Below are 21,422 nucleotides of genomic sequence, written 5' to 3'. Positions count from 1 at the left end.
CATCTGCAAAGACTGATAGTTTTGTTTCTTCATTGCCTGTTCTAATTCCTTCAATTTTTTCCTTCTCTCGTTGCTGTAGCTAACATTTCTAGTATTATATTGCATAATAGTGGTGATAATAGGCACCTTTGCTTCACTCCTGATCTTATTGGGAAGGCTTCTGGTTTATCTCCACTACAGATAATGCTTGCTAATGGTTTTAGATGGATACTACTTATCATTTTAAGGAAAGCTTCATTTATTTCTATGCTTTCTAGAGTTTTTTTTTTTTCATTCTAGAAATTTAATTACAGCCATGTAAATTTTTACTCTTGCATTTTCTCAATAGTTTCTTCCTTATATTTGCCCTTTTCCTTTCCTACTTGGCGAGATTTGGCTTTTCGCTCAAGGATCTTTTTGCGATCTTTGTCCAGCTTTAGCCTTGTGATTACCACCTTGCTGGGATGAATGCCCACATGGACAGTTGTACCATTAGCCTTCTCCCGCTGCACATGCTCAATGTAGATCACGTATTTCTTTCTGTAAACCTGGACCACCTTGCCAATTTGCTGACCTTTGTAGTGTCCTCGAACAACCTGGACTTCATCGTCCTTCCGGATGGGCATGGAGCGGACGTTGTACTTCTGTCTCAGCTCCTTCGACAGAGGGGACGACATGATTTTCCTCCGTATGTGGGAGGGGGCATTGAAATGCCTCTTGCGGTTCTTGCTTCGGTCAGAGGTGACAAAGGGATTGAACTTCATTTTGACCTCAGAGCCACGGCGGAAGAGAAGAGGCTGAGGACCTACTTCCGCCTCTTTCTGGAGTTTTTAATAGGAATGAGTGTTGTGTTTTATCAAAAGCTTTTCCTGCATAATCATATGATTTTGTTGGTTTTGTTATTGATATGGTCAATTATGCCAACAGTTTTCCTAATACTGAACCAGCTCTGCATTCCTGGAATAAATCCCACCTGATCATATGTATGATTTTTGTGATATATTGCTGTGACCTCCTTGCTAGTATTTTATTTAAAATTTTTGTATCAATATTCATTAGGGAAATTGATCCATAATTTTCTGTCTGTTTTGTTTTTCTTGGTTTAGGTATCAGCACCATCTATCTACATTCTTTTAAAACATTTTTATTATTTTTTTTACATCACCTCCATTCCCAAATATATCCCTCCTACTCTTCCATCCAGTGTAGCCAACTCAACACATGAACAGAGTCTGACAGTGTATTTTACTGTTTCATGTCCACTGTCCCCTATCTCTGCAAAGTCAGTCTGCACTTTTTGTAATAGCAAAGAACTGAATACAAAATAGATGTCCATGGACTATGTGCCTGACACATAGTAGGTGCTCAATAAATGTTTATCAATTGATTGAATGCTTAAAGAAGGCTGGGGAAAGGGCAGCTAGGTGGCGCAGTATGTAGAACACTGGCCCTGGATTCAGGAAGACTTGAGTTCAAATCCAGCCTCAGACACTTGACATACTATCTGTGTGACCTTGGGCAAGTCACTTAACCCCAAATTGCCCTGCCTTCCCCCCTCAAAAATAAAAAAATAAAAAAAGAAGGCTGGGGAAGCACATGAATATAATGGGATATTATTATATTGTGAGAAATGGTAAACATGAAGACTTCAGAGTATCCTGGGAAGACTAACTTGAATGAGTGATGAGGGAAGTGGTAGAGCAGAACCTGGGAAGAAAGTTATGAGAACCCATGTAGTGGAAGAAGCTATTTCCAAGGAAAGAAATAACCCCTCATACACGACGTTTCCCAGCTTATTCCAATCAAGAGTAATTTCTGTCTCCTCTCTGCATTTCCGTTTCTAAGATTCTATTATCCATTCAATGGACTCCATGGGATTATAGGATTTAGGGGCCCTTAGAGGTCATGGAGTCTATGCTCCTTATTTTACTGAGTAGGAAACTTCAGAGAGGGAAAAGTGAGTCACTCAGAGTCACATAGCAAGTATTAGAGCTGGGATGAAAAATCATAACTCTTGCTTCTGGTGTTCATAGTATGGGGAGGGAGAAAGGGGGGGAGGGAGAGACAGACAGAGAGAGATAGAGAGAGAGACAGAGACAGACAGACAGAGAGATGGAGAGATAGAGAGAGAGACAGAGACAGACAGAGATAGAGATGGGGAGAGAAAGAGAGAGAGAGAGAGAGATGGGTCCAGGGACTGTTAGCCCCTCAGGGGAGGCCTACTGAGAGAGAGAGAGAGAGAGAGAGAGAGAGAGAATGAGAGAGAGAGAGAGAGAGACTGTGTAACTGTTCTTCTGTTTCCTCTCAGGGACTTGGCTCAAATCCTCTGAACCAATGGTTTTCCACCATCAGATTTGTTCATTGCTTGACCCAACAACCTCAGCAATACAGCCTGGGCCATGCTTAGCTTATTTGGTTTGCTAATTACTCCGTTCCCTGCTTGCCTCAATTGAAGAGGAATCATTGGGTGTAGACAATCTTGATTATACATTTAACAGTCTTAATCTTGTCTGTTGATTGATTGAGGTTCAGGTGCAGACTCCTCTTCTTTTCAGAGTTGGAAGGATCCTTAGAGGTCATATGGTTCAATTCTCCCATTTTACAGATGAGGAAGTGGAGGCTGAGAGGTCAGGTGACCTGTCTAAAATCACACAGAAGTGAGGGGTAGGGGACAAGGCTTGTACTTAGTCCCCCTGTCTCCAAATCCAGCATTAATTTCCCATTGTACTACTCTGCCCCCCTCTTTCTCATGAAGTTAAACTTTATCCCTTAGAAGGTCCTGGCCAGCAGGGACCTTTCTCCTTCTCTCTTATCCCCCACAGAGCCTGGCCAGCAGCCTGCTAAATGGTAATAACCAAGCAAAAATAACCAAGCTGGATTGACTGAGTTCAAGAGAATCTAATGGAAAGGAATTTGGGAGGGAACTGTAATGACTGAGGCACCTTTCAAATCTAAGGTAAAGTGGTGAGGAGAGGGCTCTTGGAGCTGAGAAGCTGATTTCTGCTTTCTCTTTGGGCATGAGTCCCAAGTATTAGGGTGGAGCCAGGCATGTAGCACCTTGAACACCCAAGTGGGGTGGGGCTTCAGGGAGCAGGAGATGTTCTGGCAGAGGGAGAATTGCCAGAGGAGTAGTGATTCAGGCTGATGATAACTAAAGGAGAGAGGTGGTGGGCTGCTGGCACTGGTGAGGAACCTCAGGCCCTCTGAGCTTACCTTGCTTGGCACTTCCAGGCCTGCCTTCCTCAGGCTTGCGTAATCTAAGACACCTTCAGAGCAGGGTGTTTGCCTTGATTGGCAGGAGAAAACAGCCTAGCTCCAGTACCAGTTCTAACCTGCATCTGCCCTCTGCCCTACTGGAAGATTAAATATTTGTCACAGAGTGCTACCAGCTCCGGGGATGTGCCTCCTCCTGTCCAGGGGCTGTTAGCCCCTGAGGAGGCCCACTCAAAGAAATGTGGAAACTCTAGAAGGGGCCAGTATCAAGAAGAAAGGAAAGAAGGGAGGAAGAAAGGAAGGAAGGAAGGAAAGAAGGAAGGGTGAGAGAGAGGATGGAAGGAAGGCAAGAGAGAGGAGAAAGTGAGAAATAGGTGGAAGAAAAGAAGACCATATAAGAAAGAGATCACAGGATCATAGATCTGGAGCTTGAAGAGACCTCAGAGGCCATCTAGTTCAACTCCCTCATTTTGCATAGGTGAAAACTGAGGCCCAGAGAGGGGAAGGGACTTGTCCATAATCACATATATAATTGAGTGTCACAGAAAGGAGTTGAACCTGGGGGAGAGAGAGAGAAAGAGAGAGAGAGACAGAGAGAGACAGAGAGAGAGACAGAGAGAGAGAGAGAGAGAGAGAGAGAGAGAGAGAGAGAGAGAGAGAGAGAAAGACAGAGAGAGAGAGAGACGGAGAGACAGAGAGAGAGAGAGACAGAGAGAGAGAGAGAGACAGAGAGAGACAGAGAGAGAAGAGAAGAGGAGAGGAGAGGAGAGGAAGAAGAAGCAGAAGCAGATGATGATGATGATGATAATGAAAAGAAGGAGGAGGAAGAGGAAGGGAGAGAAAAGAAAGAGAAAGGAAAAGGTGAAAGGGGAAAAGCATGAATAAGTGAATGGAAGAAAAAGGAAGGAAGAAAGATAAGCTTTCACTGAAGTCCTCCTCACAGAATTTGAGACTTGAATGGCATCTCTTCAGCCATCTCATCTAACCCACACACGGGTTTGATGGACATTCTAATGTACTTGATGAGTGGACTCCAGTCTTTGCCCCTAGGAAGGCAAGATCCCCCTCCCTACCCCACCTTGGTGGCCCATTGTACTCCTAGACAGCTCCAGTTGTTAGGAAGTATTTACTAAAACCAAACCTACCATTCCCCATTTGCATTGTTTACTCCTAGGTCTGTCTTCTAGGACCAAACAGAACAGATCTAATTCCTCTTCCACATGACAAATCCTTCAAATAATTGTAGACAGTTACCATCCTCTAGCTACCTCACTTCTATTCTTTTCTCCAGGGTCAACATGCCCAGTTCTTTCAACTGACCCTCATATGTCATAGACTCAGTACCTTTTATCATCCTGGCTTGCTCTCTTTTGGACACTTAAGCTTATCAATATCCTTCTTAGACTCGGGTCCCCAGAGTGAAGCATAATTAGATGAAGCCTGATGAGGGCAGAGTACAGTGGAACTATCATCTCATGATTCCTGAAGACCATGGTCCTCTTAATGCAGACCAAGATATATGAGCACTTCTGACTCATCCTGAACTTATGATCCACTGTGACCCTCAAATCTTTTCTAAGACATCTGCTGTATAACCATGCCTCTCCCATCTTATATTTGTGAGGATGGTTTTTAAAAATGTATCCAGGTGTGAGACTTTATATTTATTCCTCTTGAATTCTGTCTTATCAATTCAGCTCAGTGCTCCAGCCTCTCCAGACATTTTGTGGGTTCTAACTCCATCATTCAGTACGTGTACCACCCCAACCACCTCAACATCATTGACGAGCTTGATAAGTAATTTGATAAGTACCTATACCTTTATCCAGGTCGCTAGTAAAAGTGTTAAACCTCACAGGGTTGATTATAGATCCCTTGTGTACTCCACTGGAGACCTTTGACGCCTCATTATGCTGAATGACTGAAGGCTGTGCCCACAGTGCACTCTTGCAGGTCCTGCCAAGTTAGAAAGGCTTCGGGGGTGAGCCCATACTATCTTTTCCAAGAATCAGCCTAGTTAATTTTCCAGAGATGCTATTACTGGATTAGGGATGATGAAGTGTTCAGAAATAGTCTCAAAGACCTCTTAGTAAGCAGTAAGATTCTAAGTCATTAACTGAATTGCATATAATGAAACTGAGGCTCAGAAAGGAGTATTGACTTGCCCATGTGGCTAGAGAGGGGGTAAAGTTGGCATTCGACCCCAGGTTTCCTCATTCCAAGTCTCGAGCTCTTTCCTGTATGCCATGCTGCTTTGGTGGTATCTTGCATTGCCTGTCTCTGTCCTTTGGGAGTAAAAACTGGATTCTAGCCATCTTCTTCCTATTGTCTCTTCCTACACAACATCCTCTGGACCACTGGGCTTTGCCATCCACTATTCTGAATCGCTGGACCTCTACAGACTTTGCACTAATGGACTTAACCTTTTCATCTCTGGAACTCTCCACTGAGAGGAGCTAAATTATAGTTGGTGAGGGTGTCATATGGCCTAATATATTTACCCTAGCCAGACTTCTCATTTTACCCTGGCCCTCTTCTTTCTGTTCACCCTCCCACCTCCCCTCACTCCTAACTTTCCAGCTCTAGAACTGGAATCAAATCAATACTGCCATTGCTACCATGTTAACCAGCTTTCCTATGGTTCCACTCACTATCCTTGGGAATTCCCAAGCCAAAGCAACTTCTCTTCTGGGCACTCTCTTTTCCCATTAGACAACAAGTTCCTTGAAGGAAAGGTCTCTTTCTCTCTCTTTTTAAAAAATTGACATCATAGCATTTAGCATAGTGCTTGGCACATAGTAAGTGCTTAATATGATTTTTCCATTCATTCATTCATTTGATTCCCACCTCTCCTCCCCAGGCTGCCTTTCTCTCCATAATTTATTCTCACAGCTTCTCTAACAACAACAAAGAGGTCTGACATCTTGCCAGGGCAAGTATTCAAAACATGACTGAGAACCTCCCAAGAGAACCTCAAAAAGGCTGGCTACCACCCAGTTCGGGTGATTCATTTGCCCACAAATGACATTGACAAAAGGAACCTAAAAAGCATTTGCCAAAGATGACATCTTGGGCAAGAAACTGAAGATGAAGGGAACACAGATTGTGTTTACTGCCCTGTTCCCCACTGAAAATAAAGAATGGCAAAGAGAGAACCGGGTAAGAACGTGGTATTTAAGGATGGGACTTTGGTTTCTGGAACTCAGCTTAAAAATTGAGTGATGATAGATTCCTGTCCAGGCACAGAACATCCCTAACAAAGTCTGGTCAGAATATATCTGTCAGGTGCCATGTAAATCTTATCAAAAGCATGTTAGATTTAAAAGGATGGAGGAGGGAAAACTAACAAGCCCCAAAGTGAGACTTCTTAATCTGGGATCTGTAAACTGAAAAAAAATTGTAGCTGTTTTAATATTAGTGGTGTCCTTTATAATCCTATGTATTTTATTTTATGTGTTTGAGGATCGCATGAGAAATATTTGTAAAGCGCTTAGCACAGTGTCTGGCATGTAGTAGGAACTTAATAAATGCTTATTCCCTTCTCTCCCTCCTTTCCCAAAAGCATTATTCTCAGAAGGGGTCCATGGTACACGTAAAAAGGTAAGAATTCCCTGGGTTTGAGAGTGGGCACCACAAATCTGCAGTGAGACTCTGAGAAATTTATAAGATGGGAAAAAATCCAAGTAAGAAACCAGTCATAAAATCTAGGGCTTCAAATGTCTGTACACAAATGTCTAAAATTTAGGGCAATAAGCAAGTATAAGGCACTCAGTGTCACCAAGACTTGGTGGAGGTGAAACACATGATTGGAATGTGGTTCATGAGGGAGTATACTGTATTCAAAAGAAAAAGGATATGTAACAGCATAGGGGAAGCTAGGTGGAGCAGTAGAGAGAGATTTGGGCCTGGCTGGAGGCAGGAGGACCTGAGTTCAAATCCAGCCTCAGACACTTACTAGTTGTATGACCCTGGGTAAGTCACTTAACCCTTTTGCCTCAGTTTCTTCATCTGTCAAATAAGCCAGAGAAGGAAATGGCAAACCACTCCTGTATTTTTGCCAAGAAAATCCCAAATGGGGTCATAGAGAGTCATACTAGACGGAATACAACAACAACAAATGGTATAAGTATGTGTGTGTGTGTGGGTGTATGGGGCAGTGGGATAGCATTGTATATTAAGAAGTTATATTCCAGTGAGAAAACCCAGGAACCAAGGGAGAAAAGCATGGAGGGAGATGGAAGGAGAAATAGAAGTGATTTAGGCATTGAAGTATACTACAGACCACCTGGACAGAAAGAGGGAAGAGATGAAGAGTTCAGGAAACAGATCACAGCTGGTAATAGAGGGGTCTGTGTGTGTGTGTGTGTGTGTGTGTACACATATACATACATACATTACATACACACATCATATATATGGTTGAGCTTAATTATTCATGGATTCCATATTTGAGAATTTGCTTACTCACTGAAATTTATTTGTAACCCCCAAAACCAATATCTACCACCCTTGCACAGTCCTCCCTGGACATGCACAGAGTAGCAAGACATTTGAGTTGCCCGACGCCTATGTTTTCAGCTGAGGCTGAACATGGTGACTCTCTGCTTTCTTATTTCAGCTCTCGCACCATAAGCAAGCACCCGTTTTGTGCTGCTTTGGGGCATTTTTTTCTTTTTCTTGGTGATTTCTTTGTTTAAAATGGCTCCCAAGCATTGTGCTAAAGTGCTGTCTAGTGTTCCTGAGCATGAGGAGGCTGTGTTGTTCTTTCCAGAGAAAATATATGTGTTAGATAAGCTTTGTTTGGGCATGAATTAGAGAGGTGTTGGCTCTGAGTTCAATGTTAATGAGTCAACAACGCTGTATGCTCCCCAGTCTGCATGTGAGGGTGCTCTGGAAGTGTTTTCAGTGCATAATTCTGTATTTCCCCTAGAAGCAGTGGTCTGGCATTAGCTAATTCAGTGTCTGGGTGACATCGTAGAAGGCAGCTATCATGAATGATGAGAATTGACTATATCTCTGTATATGTTAAATAAAAATGTACACGTCATATGTTATATACATGCATATATATTATATACATAAATGTATTTGATAGGGCTTGTATGCACATGTCCAGATCTCCTAACCTGGAGGCACCCTGCTCCTGGGATGGAGTCCTGTCCCAACCTGGACCTCCTACCACATGAGTGGGAGTAGCCTCTGTTGATTGGCTGGGTAGCTAGAACTGGCTGTTTCTTTAGAAACTGCCAGACTCATATAATCTCTCTTTCCTGCTATTTCCAGAGGGCGAAGACTGCCCACAGTTCATTCACAATAGTGATACCATGAACCGAACCCTGAAAGAGAGATAACTTCCCCTCCCCTCTTTTTTGCTCTGAGAAATGGGTCTGGAGGTGTTTGTTTCTGTTCTGTGTTGGTTGGTTTCAGGTGCCAGGGTGACCTCTCCTGATCCTGCTGTTGAAGCCATAGCAATCTTGGAGTCAGGATTGAAGTGGAATGGTGCAATCAGCTGGGCAGGGAAGCCCAGAGCAGCCAGGGTGCAGTAGACTTTGTCAGAGTTGAGTTTTGGACTTGGAACATAGGACTGTGCTCTATAGGAATTGTCTCAAGCTATGAATCTTTCCTTTCTCCTCCCCAGATTTTGAAGTGTTGCAAAGGGGTGGGGGAATTAATCCCCATAGGTTGAGAAGTAAGTTTATATATTTATGATTATACTTTTGAAGTAAATATTTCTTCGTAAAAGCTAATCTGACTTTTAGTTGCTAAATGGAACTAGGGTACAGGGGACCTACCCCTTATAATTGGGGGGATACCACTGGTGTGGGCTGGATCCACATGCAGAGAGCCTAGGTACCCCAAAACTCTTTAAGGGTACTGGAGAACCATGGGGGTAAAGGTGAAATGTAATGTACCTGGCCTTTAGGCAATGGGGCCAGAGTACACAGTGTTAGGTATCTCCTGTCTACAGCCATGTCTTTATATTGATATATCAATGTATAGTAGTGATGGGAAACTTTAATTATCCAGATATCTGCTGCAGCCCTGTCTGCATCCTTCTCTCTCTCTCTCTGTACCTGCCTCTGTCTCTCCCTCCCAGAAGCAGAGCAGCTAATGTGTTTTTGAGTTGCCTTAAGGATCATTTCATCCTTCAAAAGTCAGAGCAGCTAATGATTCTCCCTACTGCTTCTCACCAACAAGGAAGAAGTGGTTGGTGGGGTAGAAATGACAGCAACATTAGAGGAAAGTGACCTCTGCCTCTCGAAATATATGGTTGAGAAGAGTAAAGCCGGGTATAGCCTGACGTTTACTCTAGGTCTGGGGAAAGATTTCAAAGGGTTCAGAGGAAGGACAGGTAGGATCCCATAGATAAAAACTTGTTATAGAGGAAGTCAAGAATGAGTCTCAAAGATAAAATTTTGAAGACAAAAGGAAGCCATACCAACAAGGAGGAAAAATGAGAATTGTCTCGAGAGATTGATGTGGATGCATAGGGAACTCACTGACCAACTTTGATTTTAAAGAGAAATGTACAAGAGATAGAAACCAAGGTGGGGCACAAAAGCTGAATCAGAGTGGGGAAAGCCCTGTAAAAATAGGGCCTAAGGACAACAAAGAGGATTTTTAAAAAGCTGTAATGGGAGAAAGGAGGGTCAAGAAGGGAGGGCACTGTGGCATGAGATAGGTGGGGTGATGGTAACTGATGAGAGAGAAGAAGCGGAGATGCTCATCTCTTAAATGGCTTCTCTTCTCTTGGTCAAGGGGAGTGAACTTTGGACTGGAAATGACAGAACAGGGAGCTGATACTCAAGATAAGTGGAGAGAGAGAGGAGAGGGAGAAGGAGAAGAAGAGGGAGAGGGAGAGAGAGGGAGGGAGGGAGAGAGAGAGACAGAGAAAGAGAGAGAGAGAAAGAGAGACAGAGACAGAGACAGACAGACACAGACACAGAGAGACAGAGAGAGACAGACACAGAGACAGACACAGAGACATGGAGAGAGGGAAAGTTGCTCTTGATGGATACAGGTAAAAACTGGCAGGTGTCCCTGCTGAGCCACTGTCAGCGACATCTGAAAGCTCACGAGGAATGGAGGGGGATCATAGGTCTAGCAGGAATGGGGAACCTGTGACCTCCAGGCCACAAGTGACTTCGAGGTTTTCAAGTGTGGCCACATGTGGCTTTGAGGCCGCAGGTTCCCCACCTCTAGCAGAGAATGGCAAATGTTGCTTGGATTTTCCAAAGACCCTGCAAACTGTGCAGCAGTGAGCTTGACTTTGATTCTTGGGGAAATGATAGGATCATAGCCTTAGAAATGGAGGGGACTTTTGGCTGGTTGGACATCTAGTTCAACCCCTTAATTTTATAACTGAGAAATCTGAGGCCCAAAGAAATTAAATGACTTGTCCAAGGTCACACAGGTAGGATCCTCACCTAGGACAAAGAAGGAAACTGACCCTGGGAGATGGGCAGTGGATTTACCCAAAGTGACACAGGAAGAAAGTGGCAAACCTATAATTTTTTTTGGAGGGAGGAAGGCAGGGCAATTGGGGTTAAGTGACTTGCCTAAGGTCACACAGCTAGTGTGTCAAGTGTCTGAGGCCAGATTTGAACTCAGGTCCTTCTGACTCCAGGGCAGGTGTTCTACTCACTTTGCCACCTAGCTGCTCAACAGACCTATAATTAATAATGATGATGATGATAATACTAGCTAGCTTTAAGGTTTTTCAAAGCACTTTACAAATATTATCTCATTTGATCCTCACAGTAACCCTAGGAGGTAGGGGATATTTTCACTCCCATTTTACAGAGGAGGAAACTGAGACAGACAGAGGGTAAGTCACCTGCTTGGGGTCACACAGCTAGTAAGCTTCTGAGGCTGGATTTGAACTCTGGTCTTCCTAACTCTAGGCCCAGCGATCTAGCTGTCTCTAATATGAACCCAGATCCTCTGACTTTAGGTTCAACATGCTACAACATGCTGCTCTCCTAGAATGAATTATCCAAAAGATTAATAGCAAACACACAGAAAGGAAGCAGTGATTATAGAGTGTTGCTCCACCCGGAACAGGCTGTGCCAGTTTGAACTGATTTCCTTTTCTGACCTGGTTACCAACCTAGCAGAGGGCTCACCTGGATTTTAGCGAAGCATTGGATAAAGTCTCTCTCATGATTCTTGGGGCAAAAATAGAGAGATGGGAATTGGATGATAACAAAATTAGACAGAATTAGAGGTGGTTGAACTCAACATGTGGTTGTTAATGGTTCAATATCAGTGGGACCAGTGCCCCCTGGGCTCTGTTTGGTCTGTGATGTTTAACATTTTTTTCAGAGAAAGCCTCCTTACCAAGCCTGAGGCTGACAGCACTCTGCCAGGCTAAGATGAGGAATTCAAAGAAAGGCAAAAACCCCTACCCTCAAGGAGTTTATAGTCTAATGGGAGAGATCACAAGTTAATAACTAGGAAAGATAATAAAACTACTGGATGATGGGTCAGCATCCAAAAAGATATTGACAGGCTAGAGCACTGGGCTGAACATAATGAGATGAAGCTCAATAGGGATGAATGCCAAGTCTTCCACTGACATACAAAGAATTGGAGAGGCATGCTTAAAGAGCGGTTCTTCTGGAAAAAGAAAAAGATTTGGCAATTTAAAGTTGAGTTCATTGAGGTTGCAAGGTCAATTTGAGTTAGCATTCTGACTGTGAGAAGGCAGTCAGAAGAGCGAGTGCACTCAGTTTTGGGTTGTATTAGGAGGGCCCAGGTTCTAGCAATAACCCTGGAAAGTAGGGCAGCTAGGTGGTGCCATATAGTGCATGGAGCATTGGGCCAGGAGTCAGGAAGGCTCATCTTTGCAAGTTCAAATCTGACCTCAGACGCTTCCAAGCTGTTGACCCTGTTTGCCTCAGTTTCCTCTTCTGTCAAATGAGCTGGAGAAGGCAGTGGTAAACCACACTAGTATCTTTGCCAAAACCCCCCCAAATGGATCACGAAGGGTCAGACACGACTGAAACCACGCAACAAACTCCTAGCAATGAGGAGAGAATCAGGCTGCTGTCCTTGGTCCTGCCCAGCCCACTTCAGAGTACCGTGTTCAGTCTAGGCTCTGCAGTTTGGGAAGGACACTGTTAAATTGGAGAGTACTCCAGTACTGTCTTGAATCCACATCATATGAGACTTCTTATCATATGAGACTTGAAGTGCTGAGAGATATTTAGCTGATGGGGGAAGCCAAGGACAACAAAGTGAATTTTTAAAAAGTTATGGGAGAAAGGAGGATCAAAAAAGGGAGAGCACTGTTGCTCCAAGAAAGCTGTCTTCAATATCTGAAGGGCTATTAGTCAGTGAACAAACATTTGCTAATGTTAATTAATTAATTAAAGCTAGTCCTATGCTAAGGAGATACAAAGAAAGGTAAAAACCATTCCCTGTTCTCACAGATCCTATAGTCTAAGGGGGGAGACAACAGGCAAAGAACTACATACAAATGCAATACAGACTACAGAGTTATTTATAGGATAGATTGGGAGTGGTCTCAGAGAGATGGCCCTAAGATGAAGGAAGTCCAAGAAAGGCTTCTCTCAAAAAGTGGAATTTTAGCTGAGATTTAAAGGATGCTGGGAAGCCAGGATGAAGGAGAGAGATCCAGGCAGGAGGGACAGTGAGGGAAAATGCAAGGTTTGGGGGGATGGGGTGTCTCATGGGAGGAAAGGCAGGGAGGTCAGAGTCACTGCCTCATAAAGTATGTGAGTTATAAGGAAACTGCACAAGTGGGATTATAAAGGGTTCTGAAGGGCTTTAAAAGTCAAACAGAGGGTTTTCTACTTGATTCTAGAGGAAATAGGGAGCCACAGGAGTTTCTTAAAGAGGGAGAATACTGGTTTCTCACCTCTGTCTCAGAGAATTGCTAGCTTCCTATAAAGCACAGATCATGAGCCCCAAAGCCTTTTCTGACACTCCTCCCCACCCCATGATCACACTCTTCCTCTCATCTTCCTTTATATAAACTTTATATTTACTTATATGAGTAGAGTGGAAACTCCCTGAGGGCAGGGGCCATTTGGGTTTTCGGCCTTGTATGTCCAGTGCCTATCATACTGCCAGGCACTTAGTAGGCACTTAACAAACAGTTGGCACAGCTAAAATTTATTTGTTGATTTGAATGGAATCTTGGACGAGTTGTCCCACTTTTCTGGGTTTCAGTTTCAATGCCTGTGAAATGAGGGAGGTGGACTAAATTATCTCTCAGAGGGCTCTGGCAACTAATTTTCTGACTCAAGATCAGCACAATCACCATGACTACCACTTATAACACACTGGGTTGTAATACAATGAAACCTCTATCCCGGGTCCATGGAACAATGGAGGACTAGTCACCTCTACAAAGAATGGATCCATCCTGCTGGTCTTTTTGAAGTCAACATGGAGCTAGAGTGTTGGACCTGGAACTTTAATCCCGCAGCCAACTAGCCATTCCAAGCTAGATGTCCCAGGTGTTGTTTAGTTGTTTTTGAGTCGTGTTTGACTCTTCATGACCCCATTTTGGAACTTCTTGGCAAAGGTACTGGAGTGGTTTGCAATTTCCTTCTCCAGGTCATTTTACAGATGAGGAAACTGAGGCAAACAGGGTGAAGTGACTTACCCAGGGTGACACAGCTAGTAAGTGTCTGAGGCTGGATTTGAACTCAGGAAGATGAGTCTTCCTGACTCCAGGTTTCATGCTCTATCTACTGCATCATCTAGCTTACCTAGATGCCCAAGAGACACCTCAACATCAACATGACCATAACTGAACTCATTATCTTTCCCCCAAACCTTCACCTCTTCCAAACTTCCCTACCTCTGTCAAAAGCAGCACGTCTTCATCTCCTCTTTCCTAGATTCTTTCAATAGCCTTTTAATGAATCTTCCTGCCTCAAGCCTCTCCCATCAGCTGCCACAGCTCAGATCTGACCAGGACACTGCCCTACTCAATTAGCCCCAAAGTCTTCTTATTGTCCATGGTATAGAATGTAAATTCTTTTGTTTAGCTTTTAGAATAATTGGCCCTAACCACTTCCCCAGACTTATCGGAAATCACTCCCTTTCATACACTCTGGGATGCTGTAGCCATAATGGCTTTTGTTTTCTTTGAATGGCTCAGCTTGCCTCATTGAGCCTCTGGACACTGGGGCTTGCTCTTCCGGGGCAGGACCAGAACTTCCTGTGTGAGGAGTCATGGGGCTGGCTGAGGGGAGGTGTTAACGGCTATGCTAGGGGGAGGGGCCAACTCAGGAACCAATCGGCCCTGGTCATTCGGGCGGAGCTTGATGATGTCAAAAACTCTATAAGAGGGGAGAGGACAGCTTGAAGATCCTCTCTCTTCCTTTTCCGGTTGGAGCCAGCGACAGTTACAACGACAGTTACAGAGGCAGTTACGACAGTTACGTCAGTTACAGCCACAGCGACAGACACAGCTGAAGCAGGAGCTGCCAGTAGCAGAGCTAACCTACGGGAGAAAGCTGAACAAAGACTTCAGGCCATTACAGCGACAGTTACAGCGACAGTTGGAGCCAGAGGCAGTTACAGAGGCAGTTACGACAGTTACGTCAGTTTCAGCCACAGACACAGCTGAGGCAGGAGCTGCCAGTAGCAGAGCTGATCTACGGGAGGAAGCTGAACAAAGACTTCAGGCCAGTGGGTAATCTTATTACCATCGAGGAGGAAGCATGATTTTGCTTTACGCAATCATGCTTCTCTGTAGCCTCCTGGTTACTCTTTCAAGGCGTACTTATTGGGCCTGGAAGATTATGATCAACATATCAAAATGGGGCTTCTGGTTCATGGGTTGGTTACTGTGGAGCCTAAATAAATGTTTTGATTCTTCTGCCTTCTACTTTGAGAGTTTCTTATATCCGGCGGTTCCGAACCTTTCAGACATGTTTATGATCCTCTTTGAGATTATAAACTCTGCCCTCCTGATACATTTGGCGTCACGAACAGGATCGCTAGGTATAAGATCTCTATTTAGAAGCAGAACAATTTCAGAGGAAGAGATGAATATCCCAGGATGGGAGGATCCATTTTATTCCTCCCTAGCAAAAGAATTGGCTAAAAAAGCTGGACCCTGTGAAAACTGGGAACCAAGGCTACGGAGAGGAGATCCTAGGGATTTGGAAAAGTGTTTACGAGAAGTTGGGATTCAGTCAGGGGCATCACTATCTAGGCAAAGCTGGATAGTGTTATCAGCCTACCGGCTAGTATACGAAAGATTGAGATTAAGTGAAAGACATGGGGGCACTCCTACCCCACAGGAAGAAGAGGAATCTCAGATAGCAGGAGACCAAACTGACTCAAATGAGAACTTTTCTATTAATGTGGCTAAGAGCAACAGGAGACCAAAAAAGCCCAGAGTGCATTTCAACCCAGCCCAGAAAGAGCCTGATTGCCTGCTTCGTCCTAGCCATGGTGGCAGAGGAAGTGAGTGGGGAGAGAATGAGACAATGTTAGGGGCTGAGGCACAAAACACTACTGGGGTTCAGGATGTGCCTCACACAGAGAATAGGAGATGGTTAAATGATCAGACAAGGGCTCGACCCATACAAAGGAGGAAGACAGAAACCCGAGGTGAAGATTCAGTTACAAGGGAAATTCAGGAAGATTTCTCACCGCAAGAGGTCACAGATATTTTGAGTAGATTCAGCCAAAGAATAGGAGAACCATTGATATCTTGGATGGTAAGACTCAGTGATCAAGGGGCCGGTGGAATATCAGTAGATGGGACAGACTGCATGAGATTCATAGGTATCAGCCATGATCCTCTAGTTCAACAAGCTTTTAGGGAACATCATCAGCAAGGAGACGGTGATAGCAGGACTACTCTGTTGGCATTAGCCGCTGTGGGATGCAATAAGAGATATGCTACTGATTCTATGTGGCCCACTGAGCACAGACCCTGGTATTCACTTAGAGATTGTATCATGAGACTAAAGGAGGAGGTAATGAAGACTGCCATTATGACAGGAACTGCAGACAAATATTACAATGATTCAATGGAACTGCCTCATAGGAATTTAATAATTAGGACAGCTCCCCCTGCTTATAAACAACTAATTTTGAATTTATTACTTGGAGAAGTAGGGAGCCGTCTTACAACAGTGATAAATAAGATTTTACAGTTATATGACTTAGGTGACTGGGGAAGGGATAGATCTCCTCGAGAGAGAAGAGTGAATAACCAGCAAACTTGGCGCCAAAGGAGAGTAACAAGGAAAGAAATGTTTACTGCTTTATTGAGAGCAGGGGTAGGTTTTGAAATGATAGATGGAATTCCAACCAATGAATTATATAGAATGTACAGAGATAAAGGCCTTGATAACAGGAGAGATAGGGAAATCAGAACTGCTCCTGCAAATGCTACAGATGTTGAACCTTCATACCCAAGTGAATCACATGAAAGGGAATACTAGGGAACAGGCCAGGCCCCAGCCCAAGTTAAGGAAATACACAGGCTGGATTGCAGACCTCACATTAACTTGACCATATATTGGAAAAATGGGTCAAGTACGGTAACTGAGGCATTAATAGATACTGGGGCCGAGGCCACCCTTATTTATGGAAATCCAGACAAGTTCAGCCATGGAACTCCTATTACCATTACAGGACTAGGAGGGACTGAAATATCAGCCAGACAAGTTAAATTGATGATGAAAATTGGACAGTTGCCCAAGAAAGAATATAGTGTGGTTATTGTGCCTATTCCTGAATACATCATTGGAATAGACATTTTGAAGGGTATGACCTTAAATTTACATGAAGGGAAATACCAATTTGCTGTGAGGAAAATAGGCATTAATGCAGTCTTAGTGGGGAAAATCAAGATGGATCCAATCACTTTGCCCGAACCTTCTGAAGTAATTACTTTGAGGCAATATCGTGTGCCAGGTGGGCAAGATGAAATTGCCAACACTATAAGAGAATGTGTTGAGGCAGGAGTGTTAGTCCCTACAACTACTCAATGGAACAACCCTGTCTGGCCAGTCCGAAAGTCAGATGGAACATGGAGGATGACAGTAGATTATAGACAGCTGAACAAAGTGACTCCTCCCTTGTATGCTGCTGTCCCAGACACGGTTACTTTAATAGAGAGAATACAAAAACATGAAGGGACTTGGTATGCAGTTATTGATTTGGCCAATGCCTTCTTTACGATCCCAATAGACCCCAAGCAATGGAATCAGTTTGCTTTTACTTGGCAAGGCCGACAGTATACATTTACACGCCTGCCGCAAGGATATATTCATAGCCCAACTATTTGCCACAGGATTGTAGCTGAACATTTGGATGAATTAAAGTTGCCTGGTGTACAGCTTACACATTACATAGATGACATCATGATACAGGGAAAGAATATAAAGGAGGTGGAGGAGAGTTTAGCATTATTAATTGACCATATGAAAAGCAAAGGATGGGAAATCAACCCCGCAAAGGTTCAAGGGCCAGCTCAAACTGTAAAATTCTTGGGGATACAGTGGAATAGAGGACTGCGAGAAATTCTCCCACAAGCTCGACAAAAAATCCAGGATTTTCCCACCCCTACCAATAAGAAAGAGGCCCAAAAGTTCATAGGGCTGTTTGGTTATTGGAGACACCACATCCCACATTTGGGACAGATTTTAAAACCCTTGTATAAAGTCACCAGAAAGAAATATGAATTTGACTGGGGACTTGAACAAAGTAGAGCTTTTGAGGAAGCAAAGGCTGCTATTCAATTAGCTCTAGACTTATGGCCTATGCAAAATGGGCCAGTGGAGTTACAAGTGACTGTACAAGATGACTATGCAAATTGGAGTCTGTGGCAAAAACAACAAAGCCGAAGTGTACCTTTAGGCTTTTGGTCAAGGAAACTGCCCTCATCTGGAGTGCAATATACACCTTTTGAGAAGCAGCTGTTAGCTGCATATTGGGCTTTAGTAGAAACTGAGCAACTAACTCTGGGTCATGAAGTGGTATTAAGGCCTGGAATTCCAATTATGACTTGGGTAATGAGTACCCCAGCTTCTCACAGAATTGGACATGCACAAGAGGCAAGCATAATCAAATGGAAGTGGTATATTCAGAATAGGTCCAGAGCAGGCAAAAATGGAGTTTCTGCTCTACATGAATCTGTGGCGAACATTGATACTGAGAGCAATGAAAAGCCCCTTGAATCTAAGCAACAGATGGTACCATCCTTAGTGAAATGGAATAATGGATATGACGGACTAAATGAAGAACAGAAGAAACATGCTTGGTTTACTGATGGGACAGCAAAATATTTAGGACAGAAGAGACATTGGAAAGCAGTAGCCTATAACCCCTGTACAAGGAGAACTCTGGAAAGTTCTGGGATAGGTGGAAGTAGCCAATATGCTGAACTGATGGCAGTGCATCAGGCCATCAGAGCAGAGAAAGGAGGACAGTGTCATATATTTACTGACTCGTGGGCGGTAGCTAATGGATTAGCTACGTGGATGCCTATATGGAGGAATCAGAATTGGGAGATTCATGGCAAACAAGTTTGGGGTAAAGAGTTATGGGAAAATATATGGGACATGTCTTTGGTTACAGATCTGTCAGTTTTTCATGTTGATGCTCATGCAACCCTGACCACACCAGAACGTGAGTACAATGCACATGCGGATCGACTAGCAAAGATTGCTACTGAATGTATTGTCCCTACTCCGACTCCAACTGATGACCCAGCCTTAGCAAGATGGGTCCACCAGACTGCTGGCCATTTAGGGGTCCAGGCCACCCATCGATGGGCACAGGATCGAGGTATCAGTATTTCTCATGCGTTGTTAAAACAAATAACAGAGGAGTGTTGTATATGCCAATTAGAAAAAGAACGAACTCTTCCTAGGATAGTTACTGGAGAAATAGCAAGGGGAAAAGTTCCAGCCCAAATTTGGCAGATAGATTATATTGGCCCACTACCCCAGGATAAAGGATGTAAATATGTATGTACGTGTGTTGACACCTATTCAGGTGTACTAGTGGCTTGTCCTTATAAAGACGCAACTCAGAAAAACACCTGTAAAACTCTAGATATTGTAAGTTTATATTATGGAACCCCAATGCAGATTCAAAGTGACAATGGGTCACATTTCAAGGGCAAAGAAGTGAAAAGATATTGTGTGTTGAATAATATAGAATGGATATATCATATTCCATATTACCCACAAGCATCTGGGCTAATTGAAAGAATGAATGGATTGTTGAAAGAACAGCTGAGAAAATTAAGCTCAAATAATTCATATCGACATTGGAAGGATAATTTGTCTATTGCCTTACGTAATTTGAATAATAGGCCCTTAGGGGGAAGTACACCTCTAGCCAGAATGATGACCCCAAATCTGCAGATCAGAGAACAGCAAACATGTGAGATCCAAAACATTGAATTTTGGACTGTGAGGGAAGATGTCCCACTACCAAGTCCAGGAACACCTGGTTCAGCAGGATATGATTTACATTGTATAGAGAATTTTAGGTTAAATAGGAAAGAGATAAGAAAAACCCCTACTGGAGTATGTATGAGAATCCCCAAGAATCATCTTGGATGGATATTACCTAAACCAGGATTAGCGGCTCAAGGAATACATGTATTGGCTGGAGTGATAGATTCTAATTATCAAAAAGAAATTGTTGTGACACTCCAGAATATGGGTAAAAAACCTGTACAATTTTGTAGAAATGATAGGATGGTTCAAGTCATTATTATCCCCTGTGAAAAAATACCCTTTGTGAAAACTGACCCTCCTCCCAAAATAACTACTAGAGGGGCAAAAGGGTCTTGCTCCATTGATAGAATAAAGTCAGGAGCTAAGGTATGGGTAAAACGGAAGCCAGATGATATTCCAAAGGCTGCAGAAGTTATAGCCCATGGGAAGGACAACACTGTAACAGTTGTTTATTCAGGGGAAAATAATTACCAAATCGTACCCCTGAACCATATATTTTACCATGAATAGGTTATAATAATAGATTCACAGACTATTCTTTTTGTCCTTTGTTTTGGCTAACCTTGTTGCTAGTTTTGTTTCCTTCAGGCTTAAGCACCCTGCACTTTCCGGTGACTGCCTAAGCATGTAGCATTCTTGGAATTCCTGCCAGCTCGTTAAAGAAATGACCTCTGGAATGGGACTTTTTGGGGGCAGGGCCATCTCTACATCCAATTTCAGCATGAAGAAGCTATGGAAAATGAGACCTTCACCCCTCACCCCAAGATTTTAAGCCCCAATCGTTCAAGGGGGGTGGAAATGATGATAGTGTTCTGTTTACTTATTTTGTGTTATCCTTGCTGTGTTGTTTTATTGTTATGATATTATTGATCCTATGTAATGGATACAAGGATTTAGGGGTGGACATTTGAATTATTAATAATTATTTTGGGGATGATTGATTGAAAAGATTATTTTGCTGGGATCTAGGGGTGGATCGCATTTGAATCGTTAACCAATGTTTGGGAATGTCACTGAATGATATGTTTTAGTTTCCTTTGTAATTGGATCACAATGTATGTTCTAGGATACATGGCTGATTAGATTATGTATCCTATAACAAGGGGTGGAGTGTAGCCATAATGGCTTTTGTTTTCTTTGAATGGCTCAGCTTGCCTCATTGAGCCTCTGGACACTGGGGCTTGCTCTTCCGGGGCAGGACCAGAACTTCCTGTGTGAGGAGTCATGGGGCTGGCTGAGGGGAGGTGTTAACGGCTATGCTAGGGGGAGGGGCCAACTCAGGAACCAATCGGCCCTGGTCATTCGGGCGGAGCTTGATGATGTCAAAAACTCTATAAGAGGGGAGAGGACAGCTTGAAGATCCTCTCTCTTCCTTTTCCGGTTGGAGCCAGCGACAGTTACAACGACAGTTACAGAGGCAGTTACGACAGTTACGTCAGTTACAGCCACAGCGACAGACACAGCTGAAGCAGGAGCTGCCAGTAGCAGAGCTAACCTACGGGAGAAAGCTGAACAAAGACTTCAGGCCATTACAGCGACAGTTACAGCGACAGTTGGAGCCAGAGGCAGTTACAGAGGCAGTTACGGCAGTTACAGAGGCAGTTACGACAGTTACGTCAGTTTCAGCCACAGACACAGCTGAGGCAGGAGCTGCCAGTAGCAGAGCTGATCTACAGGAAGAAGCTGAACAAAGACTTCAGGCCAGTGGGTAATCTTATTACCATCGAGGAGGAAGCATGATTTTGCTTTACGCAA

At 43.6% G+C, this 21,422-nt stretch overlaps 1 protein-coding gene across 1 annotated transcript; it reads right to left on the bottom strand.

Annotated features, from left to right (window-relative positions):
* Positions 1–305: 305 nt before the first annotated feature.
* On the bottom strand, positions 306–772 carry LOC118857153 (60S ribosomal protein L26-like). The gene has a single exon (XM_036767795.1). It carries the CDS (start codon positions 741–743, stop codon positions 306–308), a length of 438 nt encoding a protein of 145 aa, XP_036623690.1. The 5' UTR covers positions 744–772.
* Positions 773–21,422: the final 20,650 nt, after the last annotated feature.

Source organism: Trichosurus vulpecula, chromosome 7 (genome assembly GCF_011100635.1).
Source record: "Trichosurus vulpecula isolate mTriVul1 chromosome 7, mTriVul1.pri, whole genome shotgun sequence".
Lineage (NCBI taxonomy): Eukaryota > Metazoa > Chordata > Mammalia > Diprotodontia > Phalangeridae > Trichosurus > Trichosurus vulpecula.
This window is presented reverse-complemented; position numbering and strand designations above follow the sequence as displayed.

Bases quoted from the DNA above. Each gene is read 5' to 3' on its own strand.
- LOC118857153 (XM_036767795.1), bottom strand. From the start codon at position 743: ATGAAGTTCAATCCCTTTGTCACCTCTGACCGAAGCAAGAACCGCAAG.